This window comes from Micromys minutus (genome assembly GCF_963924665.1).
Source record: "Micromys minutus genome assembly, chromosome: 23".
Classification (NCBI taxonomy): domain Eukaryota; kingdom Metazoa; phylum Chordata; class Mammalia; order Rodentia; family Muridae; genus Micromys; species Micromys minutus.
Genome location: NC_137958.1, coordinates 13,844,893 through 13,859,570, shown reverse-complemented (window position 1 = coordinate 13,859,570; position 14,678 = coordinate 13,844,893). Strand labels below are relative to the sequence as shown.

Sequence of the window (14,678 nt, the reverse complement as noted above, 5' to 3'; positions counted from 1 at the left end):
AACGATTTCTTTTTTAAAACTCCTGTCAACACTGATAATTTCTAAGAAATATTTACTTATTATTTATTTAACACAGGGTCTCTCTATTACGAAGCTCTGGATGCCCTGACTCACTATGTAGACCAGAACTCAGAGACCCGCCTGCTTCAGCCCCCGAGTGCTGGGATTAAAGGTGTGCACCGCCATTCCCTGTACTCTTCAAAGTGTTGGGATCTGATTCTCAGCTATGGTGTCTCTAGGCTCTGAACTGCACTTGCCTGAGCACAAACAAAACTGCCCATATTAACACACCCGTATCTCCACTCACTTCCCCATAACCCACTTCTTCAGATCCCTTCATTCTTCCATTGAGTCCTCTCCCTCCTTCTCTTTTTCTTCCTTCCCTCTCTCGTTCCCGCTCTCTCCCACTGTTTCCAGTCTCCCCTCTCTTCCTTCTTCACCCTCTTCTTCTCTCTCCCTTTTTTGAGACAGTATCTCACCAGGTAACCTGCCTTTGTAGACCAGGGAGTATCCTAAACGTTAAAGTGTGAGTGATCATTAACCCGCCATTGCATGGCCTTATCGTTTCCTACCGAGTACTGATGCATTATGGCATACATTAGAGATCTATAAGAGCACAAGCTGTGTCTGCATTTTTCTAGGCTGTTCTACTGATCTGTCTATGGGCCCAAACAGAACTATCCTACCCTTAAGTTAAATTAAGTTTCTATCTGAAGGGAAAGTCGATCTACTGTTACTTAAATAAAAATAGCTTGGAGCTTGCTATCTGCAGTGCAAGGATTGGAGCTCCAAGACAGTGACTGTGCTCACACCCTAGCCTGGGGCCATCAGCTACCAGAACTACACAAAATGAGTGCTGGGTAAGCCACAGAGACTGGAGTACCGTGTCACAGCTAAAGGTTCTTGGGTAAGTACTCTTAGACTAAGGAAATTGTTTGTTTTTCTTGACATTTGATAGAAAGGGTTAGGGTTTCTGTATGATGCGGGAGTGGGTCTGTGCAGAAGAGTCAGTGCACATACACTTACCTATGCAGAAGTGAGGCCAGTCCTCAGAGGCTATCTACCTTACTTTAAGAGCTTGCCCAGTAGGCTGGCCAGCCTCAACATCTGTCTCCGCATTCCCAGTGCACCACCATAACTGCTTCTTTTCTTAAATACTAAGGCTCTGAGTACAGTAAGAAAGATTTACAAAGATGAGGGTTCTGTTAAAGGTGGGGCACTGATGGACATTAATATAGTACCTGACTCAACACCTTAAATGTGATTAATCTAAAATGAGGTATAAATTAAGGGTTCAGACTTAAGTTTGTAGATTTAATATAAAAACGACATCGATATTCTATTTTAATTATTTAATTATTTAAATTATATAGTAAAGGAATAATATGTTGAATACATTTGGTTAAGTAACAATATTGAAATTCCACCTCTTTGAAGTGTTTTTAATGAGGCTAATGGAAACTAACATATATGACTCCTTGCATTTCTATTGGATAATGTGACTAAGAGTTCTAAGTAATACAACTTTGATATTCAGGGAACAAGGGTTTTTGAATCATAATCTGAACAGCAGAATTCAGGCCAAGGTATACATGAATCTCAGTAGGACCAACAGACTAGTGCATCAAAACCACAGATCTGATCCACAGAACTCCATCTACTAACTCAAGAACGTATGTATAAAAGATGAGATACAACCACAATATAAACACCGAGACGCTAATGTTCTAATGAAGCCAGACACACGCCACCACATTAAAAACCCCTTGTAAGCATTAATTTAATTACATGTAAACGCTTTTGTCACCTCTGTAAGATCTGCACATACATTCCAAGGATCCAACACTGTAAACTGACCTGATGAAAAGGGTCGTCTCTATATTCTTTTTTCACACAGGGATTTATCTGAGGATTTCCCACATCTGTCTCACTGGTACAAGATGAACGGCATTCTGCACAATGTAACAAGTCTTCCCATAATACATCTTCAGTTTCAGATTCTGGCCTTGTACTCTCAGAATCCTGTCTGGAACTTGAACAGCGAGAGCTGCAACTAGTACCCGATTTAGGGGCATCCTGAAATCAAGATATTCTTTGACATTAATACAATTTATGTATTCTTTCCAACTCAAAGGACTTTATCAGAACCGTACATTGCTACGACAAACATACTGTCACAGGACAGTAGAAGAGATAGCAAATCACTAAAGCACAGATTTTTTAGGACTAACAAAATGATGCCCTCTCATTTGGTTGTATATTTCAGGTCAGATGTTATTCTGCATGCAAAAGGAATGGCTATTTTCTCTTAAAATTTATATGAAGTCCAGAATTCAAGTAGACAGAGTAGTCCATGTTCATTTGGTATAGATCTCCAATATTTCCTGCTTAACCCAAGGGCCTCCAGTGTCCCACCATGAAGCAATGTCCTCAGCGCCTGGCTTGCTGAGATAATGTTTACTCATGTAGTTCCAACTGGCTTGGGGTGTACAATACAGCCCAGGTTAGCTTCAAAACTACAATTTACCTGCCTACACTTCCTGAGTATTAGGATCAGAGATGGGTGCCAGCAAGCCCGACTTATTTCAATGGAGCTACTTTGCACAGATATATTTGCAAAAATAGATTTCTTCATATTACTGCCTTTCTCAAAGCTTAAACTTGGCAATCAAAACCAAGAAGGCAATTCTTATCTTGTGTTTTCAAGATAATCTATGGTACACAGTAGAAAGCTATATTGCATAGGTAAAAAAACTTAGAAGATACACTTTTTATAATTGGTTGTAGTATTTGATACTGCTGGTACTGTCCACCCAAGATCCTAGCACCTGGTGGTTCTAGAAACCTGGGTCATGTTCAGATTTATTACATATCCAAGATGTCACCCAAATAATTTTTTGTGTGTTGTTCTTTTCTTTTCTCTTCTTCCTGTTCCCACTCCCCCTTTCTCTTGCTCTAAATGAGACTGGGCCTCAGATAGCCTAGGCTGGCCTTGAACTCCTATGCCCTCCTGCCTTAGCCTCACATATGCTAGTATTACCATGTCCAAAAACAGGTGATTTCTATTGACTGATTTTATCCTCAGTTTCAGTTTATAAAATAAATATGAGTAAAACTGATATAATGTAAAAGGTTAAAATAGTTACTGAATAAAGACAAAGGCTACCCTTATAACCAGATCAAATTTTAGATTTGCTATTAGTTGTCCTCTACCTCTAAGGACTGTTAAGTTGACTATTAAAAATCAATCATCAATCAATCAATCAATCAATCAATTAATCAATCAATCACAGCCTGGAAAAATGGCTCAGCAGTTAGAATGCTCTTTCAGAGGACTTGGGTTCAATTCTCAGCACCTTCACAGAGTGTCACATCTGTCTGTGTCTCTGGTCCTAAAGCACCTGATGCCCTTTTCTGGCCCCCACAGGTACACAAGTGGTTACACATCCATATACTCAGGGAAAACACCCATACACATAAAATAAACATTAAAAGTGAGACATTGTTATTCACACCTTTGTAAAATGTAGACTGTCCCACATCTAAAAGCCTTCTTCTTTATAGATTAACTTTCCGAAAATAAAACGACTCTTTTGCTTCTCTAACTACAATCTTCCACCATGGCTTCTCAAAGTTCCTAGATCAAGTTAAAATTCCATTACCCGGTATGTAATGAAATTTTAACTTTTTGTGTGTGCAGCTTTTCTCTAACGAGCCTGGACTGCTCCCTGGCTCCAATCACAACTGCCTTTGCTACTCTACCCTTTGATTACCTTCTTACACCATAGCATTAATCCTGTCTTTCTTTAGAGAGATGTGAATAATTGACTATTATAGTCTATATACTTTAATGCCTTCTATCAAGAATAATTGCATCATCACTGAAGTGAGTTATTATAGTCAGAAGACTTTTTTTTTTCATTTACTTTCTAGATCAATAATCCTCTTAGCTGTTCATTCAATAGTCTCACATACTTGGATCAAAAAAAAAATACTACTTTTTTGTTTGTTTATTATCCTTACTACAGATAATAAAATACTTTGAATGAAACGCACTATTTATGACCTATTAAATGTAGGTTTATATAGTGATACCTATTTGTATAAGGGAAGATGAATAAGAAGCAATTTGTTTTTAAAGGAATGAACAGGAAAATGAACTTAGCATAGCAGACACTACCTGCTTGCTAGCTTTCATAGAGCCATAGAGCAATATGCAGTCTGCTACAGGAGAAAAGACATGAAGGTCTTACCCAAGGGCTGGAACCCACAGGTCACAATACGAGATGGTCCAATAATGGCTGAGCTGTTATGGGAGTAAGCAAGCACTCTGAGCTTCCACAAAGGGGGAGTCGTGCTTGCTACTATAAAACTGGTCAAAAGCCCACTGTTTGGGAGGTTATAGGCCCCTGAAAAAAAATCACCTACTGTTGTTTTGATAGATGTTTATATTGTTAAATGGCTCTCAACCCTGGCCAAAGAAGAGTTTTATGATAGACAGCAGTGAACACAGAGACTCATATTAGTCAAATGCTGAGAATGAATGAAAGCTCAGTCCTGAACGGAACATCGATGTCCCCTCAACCTCCAGGCTCAGGGAATATCAGACAAGCACTCAGAAAGCCTACAAGGGCTGGAGAGCTAGGCAGAGGGCTCCAGATGCGCCTGTCACCCAGCATGACCTGACTGCTACATCTGTGAACTCAAGGACAGCTTCGGCTCCCCTACAGCAGATGCCAAGTCAGCACTGCAGCACAGGTCAGGAGAGCGCACAGGCTCTAGCCCACTCAGGGAGCTCCATCAGCAGCTGGGGGCTACTAGCAAAGGGAAAGTCAGCTGTCTTTCATGTAGTGGCCCCTCGGTGCCCATGCTCCAGTGGTTGACCCGTGTGGGTATGGACAAAAATTAAATACTAAGGCTGTTTTTGTTTTGTATTTTAAGGAACATAAAAGTAGAAAAGGGACCTGATAAAGGAGTCTAGGCAAGAGAAGGAAAAGGGTGGGTATGATAAAGATAATTTACTATGTAAATGAGATTTTCTGAATAAATAATACTGTTTTTTAAATAGCACAAAGTAAAATGTAGAAAGGGCAAAACCAGTCTGTCCTTTAAAAACTTCCTGAAGAGTTTCAGATAAATAAATGTCACTGAAAGTACTAAGAGCCCAAGCAGTTTCATTTAAAAATTTTTACTTTTTTTTTTTCCTTTTTGAGACAATAGCCCTGGCTGTACTAGAGCTAGCTGGCTTTGTGGACCAGGCTGGCCTTGAACCCAGAGAGCTTTGCCTGCCTCCCAATCCCGAACGCTGAGATTAGAGGTGTACATCACACTACCCAGCTTTTCTGGGAGTTTCTAAGGTCAAATCTGAGGGAGCTGAATGCAACTGTTTAAACATCATTTATTTTAAAGCCTCTACTTCGTAAATGAATCTAAGAAGATTTCAATTTTTATCTAATGTTTACTATTAATGTTAAAGAAGTTAAATGTTTCCTTTTTAAAAAATTATTTTTATTTTGTGTCTGTTTCCCCTGCATGTATATGTATGTACATTTTGTGTATACTGCCCAAGGAGTTCAGAAAAGGTCATCAGATCCATGAACTGGAGTCAGGATGGCTGTAAACCGTTATGTGGGGCTGTGAACTGAACCCTCATTCTCTGCAAGAACACCAAGTGCTCTTAACCATGCAACCATCTCTCTAGCTTCAGTTAAAATGCTTCTTAAGTAATATTTATTAACAATCTAAGTTTAGGGGAATAATATCCCGCCCTTCAAGATCTCAGTAATTAAAATCTGCTGTGCAAAGAACAAAGATCACAGAAGAAAAGTCCCTCCAAAGCCAGACAACTATGTAGGAGATGCATCCAATGGCCCTCTATCTTGCTTCCAGCGCCAATAACCGTCTAACTGCATAAAGTAAGATTCCGATGTCCCAGGCTTGGTTACTTGGTTTAAAAGCAGGATGTGGGTCACCAAGCAGTAACCTGGTGTACTGTCTTAGTGTATCTAATGCAGTCCTTGAGAGAAAGACAACCAAATCCCAAGCAAACACTAAAAGAAGACCATGTGAAAGAAACTGTCCTAGCGGCCAGAGTGACTCATATTCTACCCCAGCAGACACTTGATGCTTTCCATACAACTCAAAATCATCCAGAAAAAGAAAATGTTTGTATTTTGAAAAGACTAAGGGTCATGTGAGCAAACCAGAGATGACACAGGCACATATTTGGGAAGTGAAGTCTAAATAAGACTGACAATAATTTTCTGTCTAAAATGTTTTAAGTCTAGAGGTGTCAGAAAACTGGGGGAAAGTCTGAGAAAACGAATAAGCAACGAAACAAATTTATAAGAAAAAAAAACTAGAATAAAAGAAGAAAATTGCTGAGTGTTGTACTATGGGGAAATTAAGAACTGGCAGCAGCATCACAAGAGAAATTACCTGGAAAATAATTTCACTATAATGAGCCGTAGAGAACGACACGGGAACTGGCAGACTGTCTCAGCTGGTAAGGTCACTTTGCAGCAACCCTGACAATATCTCAACAACCTGAGCTACATCCCTGGAACTCACCTGGTGGGAAGATAAACAAACTACCACAAGTTGTGCTCTGAGCTCCACACGTACAGAAGAGGCACAGCTTGCAAACCAGTAAACCAGTAAACTGATGTAACAGTGAAGAAGCACCTGAGTGAATAACTCTATGGATACTGCAAAAAAAACGAATGTGCACGAATGCCTACTATCAATGGATCAATGCTGCGTTATCATCAGGAGCGTGAAGCAAAGCTAGTGTGGTGGCCCATCCCTGAACCCCAGTATTTAGAAGGCAGAGACAGGCGAATCTGGTTAGAGCTAGCCTGGTCTCTATAACAAGTTCCAGGATAATTAACAGAACATAGTGAGATTCTTTCTCAAATAATAATAATAATAAAGGTAAAAAGATTGTAAAACAATAATATGATAATGGTGGGAAATATTTCAATAATAATACTCAATTGTTGAAAGTAATCTAACACAGGTATGGATGCATTTAAGTAAGGTCAAACTATATACCTCATTTGCATAATGCTTTTTATAATGGTGTGGCTTTCTGTTTCGAAGACTGCTTTCAGAAGTTCTGTCCACGGGGCAGCGCAATGGGTATCCTGGTTCGGGGCCCTCCTCACTGGTTTCTTCATCAGAGACATGTGTTATCTTTCTGTGGGTATCCTAGTTGGGAACAGACAAAGAGAACTGTAAGTAACTTCTGAATGACATTTGAGCTTTAAAATGGCAATCTTTAAACATTATACAAATAAACCTCTACACCTTCAAATAGCTTCAAATGCCACCAAAAGACTGATTAGGACTACCTAATTTTCAGTCTTAAAGTTAGTGATGATACTATTCAATATACATTTTCTTTTTAAAAGTAATTCAAGTACTTTACCAAATACTATTCTGTAACATTTTGTTGAGAAAAGCAACTGAAACACCTTACAGAAATAAGAAATATGAACAACACACAATTTAACAGACCAGCTGAACGAAGCTGAAAACTCTGAGAAAAGTATTATAATACTTCATCAAGCTAAACGGTCATCCATTACAAGATCCATCACTGACTTAGCAATAGTTATGAGACAGCAAAAAATTGATGGTTCAATGTGTGTGCGTTTCTCACACATTATGTATAGACCAATTGTAAGAGACCCAGATTTTAGATATTCTGAAGCTGATCAAGAGGCGTAACCAGTGCTGATATTGTTTTGCATATACCTCAGTAGGTAGTATGTACCTGAAAATGTATGTGTGAAAGATATGACACATGTTATATTCATAGTATTAGACAGCTAATGCTTTGAGTACTAAATTAGAGCCAGACTAAACTGGTATTATAGCTGGTATTACAAAAGGTATTACATGCACTATTAAAAGACTTTTCAGGAAATCTTTTCATCTCCTTTAATACAAGAATGCCAAATGCACATATTCCTAAATGCAACATCTTTTAATTTGAGCACACTTTTGGAAATTAGTAAGCAGTCTTGTGTTGCGCACTTCATACACACTTGCTTTCGGTGATGTCCCTCTCCCTCCTCCCGCCAGCCCTCCGTCCTGTGCTTTGCTTGTTCCCTTTCTGGCGCAGCTTGCCTCTGAACGTCCACTGCCGTCGTCTGTATCTAACCCTTCTGTTAAAGGTTTGTTCCCCTCTCATTCATGTCCTCGTCATTATGAAGGACGCAGGATACAGAGTCCTTTCAGTATATGCGAAGTAGCAGAACAGCTTAACATGGCAATTCTGGTTTTGGTTTTCTGAGGGAACTTCCACAGTGCTTTTCATAATGGCTACCCTAGTTTATAACTCTCAGCATAAGGGAATACTTTTCCTCTTTCCTCATAGTCTCATGAGCACCTGCTGTCATTTCTTTTCTTGATACCCACTGTTGACTGGCAATAAGTATAACTTTTAAAGCATCCATAATAACTATGAACATTAGCTACTTTTAGAACTATTTATTGATTGCTATCTATATTTCTTCTTTTGAGAACTTTGTATTCATTTCTTTGGCTCACTGGCTAACAGACTGGCAGTTTTAGTTTGTTGTTTTCTTGTGGAGAGAGGGTGGAATAGAGTTTTGCAGTTCTTTATGTAGTCCAGATAGTAACCAGTTATCTAAAGTATAGCTGGTAAAAGACGCCTGCTAGTCTATGGGGTCTCTGTTCACTCTGCTTTTACTGTGCAGATGCTTTTTAATTAAATATATTCTACTTGTCAAACCTCAGAGCGATCTCCTGAGCTTCTTAGGTTCTCGTGTTTAAAAAAACCCTTGCCTATGCCTATATCCTGAAGTATTTTCCCCTGGTAGTTTCGGTTTTCATGTTTAAAATTAAGATCTCTGATTGACTGTGAGCTGACTCTGGAGCAGGGTGAAAGATACAGAGCACATTTCATTCTTTGGAAGGTGAACATCCAGTTGCTGGAAGTATGTGTTGAAGAGGCTGCTTTCCAATGCATGTTTCTGACAACTCTGTGAAGAGGGAGTGTCCAGGGCTGGTGAGAAGACTGACGTGAAGGGCACTTGGTACTCTTGCAGAAGACCCAGCTTCATCTTCCAGCACCGTCACAGTGGCTCACATCTGTAACTAGTTAACTCCAGAGGAGCCAATGCTTAATCCTGACCTCTGAGGGCACCAGACACATACATGGTACCCACACACAACTACACATGTATGTGTGTGTGTACACGTGTGCACAAAGAAGTAAGTTATACACATAAAAACAATATAAATTCAACTACACATAAATTTTATAAATGTTTGTAAAAGGTTTAATGAGGTGTCTACAGCAGTGCAGATCTGTTTCTAGGGTCTCTATAGTGTTCCGTTGGTCTATATGTCTCCTTTTGTGAAGCAGCATGCTGGCCTTTTCACTACGGTTGTGTGCTATCATTTGAGGTCAGGTAACATGATGCCTATAGCAATACTGTTCTGTTTAGGATTGCTTTGGCTACCCAATGAATTTTAGGATTACTCCCCCTGGCCTGAGGACTGCTTTAAGCATAGATTACTTTTGTAGTCTATCCCTTTCACAGTATTTAATGTTGTCAATTCAGAAGCATAAATCTATCCATTACCAGGTGCCCATTTCGGGTTCTTTTTAAGTATCTTAAGCTTATTATATTATTATTATGAATGGGATATTCTAATTTCTCTCAGCAAAATTGTTACTAGTGTGTATAAAAGTGACTGACTTCTGTATATTAATTTTGTATCTTGCAACTTACTGTAACTGTTTATCCTATAGAAAGGCTTTCTGATTGGAGGTCATGGTGTCTTTTAAATACAGATTCATGCCATCTACAAATATGGATAAACTTTACTTTTCCTTCCAATGTTAATCCCTTTTATAACTTTCTTTTGTCTCATTATTGTAACTAAGACTTGAAGCATTACGTTGAGTAACAATGGAGTGGGCACCCTTGTCTCACTCCAATAACATGCTTCAAAAACTAGAAAACCCACCTAAAACCTATATGGAACCACGAAAGATCTTGAACAGCAATCATGATGAGGTAATTAGTTATGCAGTCCATGAGGACAGCGGCACTTTGTCTTGTGATGCAGCAGAAAGGGAACTGGTGATAAGTCAGACTCACAGTGAGTCTTTCTGAATCGGACTTAATTTCATATACTGTATAGCTATACGGTATTATTATACAATATGATGCACAGATATGTGTGTGTGTATGAGAGAGAGAGGGGGGAGAGAGAGACAGACAGATAGACAAACTAATAGTTCCCATTGTCTAGGAAGAGGAGGATGAGGGGATGAATAGAAAGAGCCTAAGGGACACAGGGGTACATGTGGACAGGAGAAGTAACTTATTTTCTGTAATTATGGTTGACAAAGTACTGCATATTTAAACACGGAAAGGGGAAAAGTTTTGCAGTGTTCCCAATATATGTTAAGCACCTGTAGTTACTACTCAATTTGGGAGGCACTGAGTTACACTTGCAGTCACGTTTAACCACATCGACCTGAGCTTCAGTGTTATCACTACGATTCACGGAAGGTCACAGAATCAACTGCAGAGAAAACATTTGAGAGCAGCTGCTCCATCAGCCATGCTAGTAGATTCGGACTCTGGAAACAGCACTGACTTTGGCAGGAACACTCCTTGGAGTTCGTGTGACCCACGCTGTATCTGCTGGTCGAATAGTTTCACACTGAGGTTCATGGCCCTGGGCTCCATCTTCACTGCTCTTGACGGTCCTCTTCCCATCCAGGGAGACATAGCCATTGTCAGTCTCCGTTGACTTATCAATTGAATTCTTTGTCTTCTTTGACCTAAAACCAAGAATATTTAGAAATAGGTTAGTGTGGGCTTAGCTCATTCTGGATGGGTTGACAAAACTTAAAATCTGGTATTATTACATAAAGCAGAATTTTTCAGAATTTTAATGGCTACCCTTATATTTTACAGGAATTGAAAAATAGTATCAGATAAAATGACCATTCAAATTAAAATCCTAGTTCAACTGATAGGTTTTAAGGTCTTACAAATACCAATTCACACACACACACACATACACACACACACATACACACACACACAAAGCCCCAATTTACAAAATAATTCTTAGTCCTAATCACCTAGCCTATGGAAAGTGTCTAGAAGAAAAATGTTGCCCAATTTGTTAGGGTTAATGTATTTTAAGCTTTTATTTAAAAAAATATATCTTTGAAGCCTCATCAGATACAATTAATGACTTAACGCTATCTCAAATACTTTACCTTTGGTATACACACACGTAAGTTCTTTGATAAATTCCTTTTAATATACAATTTAAAACACTAAGTCCTTTTGTAGGACAATGTATGTAAAAAGGAACACAAAGAATAAAGTTATAAATCTGAGAAAAGTAAAAATGAAGAACATAAAATTAAAAAGTAACTTTTTTTCACAAGAATTGCTTTAAAAAAATAACTGGTGACCATGTTTGTAGAGCCTACAAGGCCAGAATTAAGGATGCTTATTTGTAGGAATAAAATATTTCTAAAATACAATGTGAGAGATAATCATTCTTAAGGGGTAAATGTCTGAGGAGTCTTAAAAGGCTACAACAGCTGAAAGTAGTTTCCAGCAGACCTTTAGTGAAAATAAGGCGTGTTCAAAGTGGAGAAAGGCTGCCATAAACACAACTAAAAAGCATTTTTACCAACATAACCCCGTTTGAATTTTCCTATTTTGTAAGAAAGGAAAAATAAAATTAATATAACGCTTCAGGTAGGTAGGTTTTCAGTGACTCAGTTCTATGGGACTCTGCTTCAGAACTGAGCAGAAGGACACGAGGGACAAGAAAGGGAGAGACAGGGTGGAGAGGCTAGAAGAGCGACGGAGTTAGCAGGCGGGTGCTGTCAACGGGCAGGATAAAGAATCTACTCAGACCCTGTTCAAAAATGCCACAGCACCCTTGTACACTAATTTAATTAATTGAAAAATTGAGAACTATGTGAAGCTTAGTACTTACCTATTCTAAATGTTGATTTTAGAATCAAGAAATAACACAAAGAGGTTACAGGTGAAATAACACATCCAGTTTGAAGCCAATTACAGTACAAAAATAGTCTTAAATACAAGATGATTTATAGTCCCCATAACTCTTCCAACTGCCCCTCTTTTTGGAAAATGCCCATTAGGATTTTGTCAAAACACAGGAAGGTTTTGTCTCATACAAAGACGGCCCTCTCCTTCCTGTTCTGCTGCAGAGCTGACAGAAACAAGCATGCCGCATTCCCTTACACTCTATACACTTCTGATGCTTTATATTCAGAACACACATCCAAAGAGCTACAAGACGTGGAAGCTCAATCTCCCAATGCTTTCCTTGTAGGTGATCCCCAGCGACAAAAAATCCAAGAGAAAGTAGGCCTCGGATTAAAGATGATCAAACAAGAAAGTATGCTATGGAGCAAGGGAATTGGGAAATACCAGAAATCAAGGAAGAGCACAAAGGTCCCTTGTTACCACCTAGGAGAGAATATTATGGTATCAACAATTCCTTTTACTTGTCTTTAACACGATGTAATATGCAGATGTAGATTTTTAAAAGGCGAATTTCCTTGAAATTCAAATAAATTCATAGTATGCTGAAGAGGTATTCATGACGGCTGATGAAAATTAGACTGAATTGAGAAGCTAATGGGAAGATAAAGTAAAAGACATCTAGAAAGCAGATACATGAATCAGACAGAAAAGCAAGGTAAGTGTATGAGAAGACAGAAAATCCTAAGAGCAGCAAGTAGCTATCACAGGTTTGGAAGCCAGTAGTTAAGGAAGAAATAGCAGCTGAAGACATATATACAATACTTTATCTAGATGGGTACGAGTTAAATAACACACCCTAAAGTACTTGACCCATGCTGAACACCCAGATCTTGCACCGAGATTTTGGTTTCTAAACACCATTCTGTAAGGAGAAGTTCTAATACTAAGGTCTAGTTCCCTAATTGGTTCTTGATTTGTCAATAAAGAAGGCCAGGAGCCAATTGCAGGGCAGAATGTACAGGTGGGACTTCGGGCCGGAGGAGGAACCGGATATGGCAATTAGGTGAGGTCTCAGGGAGAGCGAGGGCCTGCGGCCTCTGCGATGGGTGGGTGGCCAAGGATGTGGAAGAGAGATGGAGATAATAAACTGGTACGGGCATGGCTGGAAGGCGGGAGGTATCTCTCTGTGTGTCTTTTATCTGTGGATTCAAGGGTGGGGGGGAGATGCTGGTAACGTGACCCCTCCCAGAGTAGCGGTGGGTAGAAAAGCAAACAGGGTTAGGGCTGGCAGCAGCTATGCCAGAGCTGAGCCAGGTGAAACAAACGGGAGCGGGGAGGGGCTGGTAGCAAGGCCATGTTTTTAAAACGCAACAATTCTAGAAGTGTCTGATCTGAGGGCTGGAGCTGATGTACAAGCTAAAACTGGAATACTCTGGTGTGTCAGAGATAAGTTGGTGCTCCAAGAACAGTAAGAACTTGTTAGGAAAACTGCTCAACAGTGCTCCATGGGCTCTTCGGACTAAATTTAGGTCAGCCGAGTCACCAAAATACATCTAGAAAGTAGTAGCGAAACAGAAATTTCTGAGTAAACAAGAAAAGGTGCCAACGTAAAGCAGAACGTGCCAGAACGCGACGGTGGAAAACAACCGTGCAGAACAAACGCCATGACTCAGAGTGAGCGCTGTACGGCAGGTGGCTGCCATGCGGCCGGACCTTGCCCCACTTCTCAGGGCTTGTTCTCCGTGGTCCTCCTTATTTCCTCATCCACACGCACTTTCCCTCTCTAATTTACGCTCGTATAAACTTCAAAAATCAGAACCCACAGGAGACAGAGTTTGCGAACTTTATCTTCTGAGACTGGGGGTCATCCCACTTAATAGAATCCTTTCTATTTCCATCTTTCTCCAAATTTCATAATTTCATTTTTTTCTAAAGAGCCAAATACATGTACATATGACACATCTCCATGATCCATTCTTCTGCGAACATACACTGTGGCTGGTCCACTTCCACTAGTGTGAATAGTACAGCTGCAGGCATGGATGTGCAAGTACCTGTCTGTACAGTTGGAGCACATGGTAGTCCTACTTTTAACCCCAGGGAGCCTCCCACGGACGATGTGAACTAGCACTCTCCCAACAGTAGATAAGGGTTTGCCTTCAGCAGACTCGGAAGCATTAGCTGTGGTTGGTTTTCTTGATGAGGCCTTTCTGAGATGGGCCTGCAGTGGTTTAATTCGCCTTTCCCTAGTTGCTAAGGATGCTGGACTTAAAAAATAAAAATTACTGGATATTTGGGGTTGTTTTGAGACCTGACTGATCATTTCTTGGGACTGGCAGTTTTATGGTTTTGGTGTTTACTTTTGTAAACCTTTACTTATATCAACCCCTCTGTGAGGATTAGCTAGAAAAGGTTTTCTCCAAGTCCGTGGGCTGTTTGCTTCGCCCTGCCACCCAGAAACTTTAATTTCATGTGGTTCATATTGATTTTTGAAACAACTTAAAAGAAATGGCTTTATCCGTCTTCTAAGAACTTACTGTATCCAATGACTTGTTAGGCAGTGGTGGCATATTCAGGAAGATCTCTGAGTTCAAGGCCAGCCTGGTCTACAGAGTAAGTCCCAAGACAGCCAGTGCTACACAGAGA

The 14,678-nt window shown here is 39.8% G+C and overlaps 1 protein-coding gene across 1 annotated transcript in view; it reads right to left on the bottom strand.

The window, feature by feature from the left end:
• PHTF2 (putative homeodomain transcription factor 2) overlaps positions 1–14,678 on the bottom strand; it is a 104,311-nt gene that overhangs the window by 18,824 nt on the left and 70,809 nt on the right. Inside the window, exons 9-11 of the mRNA XM_080936201.1 lie at positions 10,645–10,831; positions 7,054–7,209; positions 1,858–2,076 (exon numbers count right to left, since the gene is read on the bottom strand). Of these exons, the coding sequence (XP_080792327.1) occupies positions 1,858–2,076; positions 7,054–7,209; positions 10,645–10,831 (562 nt within the window). The remainder of the gene's footprint in view (positions 1–1,857; positions 2,077–7,053; positions 7,210–10,644; positions 10,832–14,678) is intronic.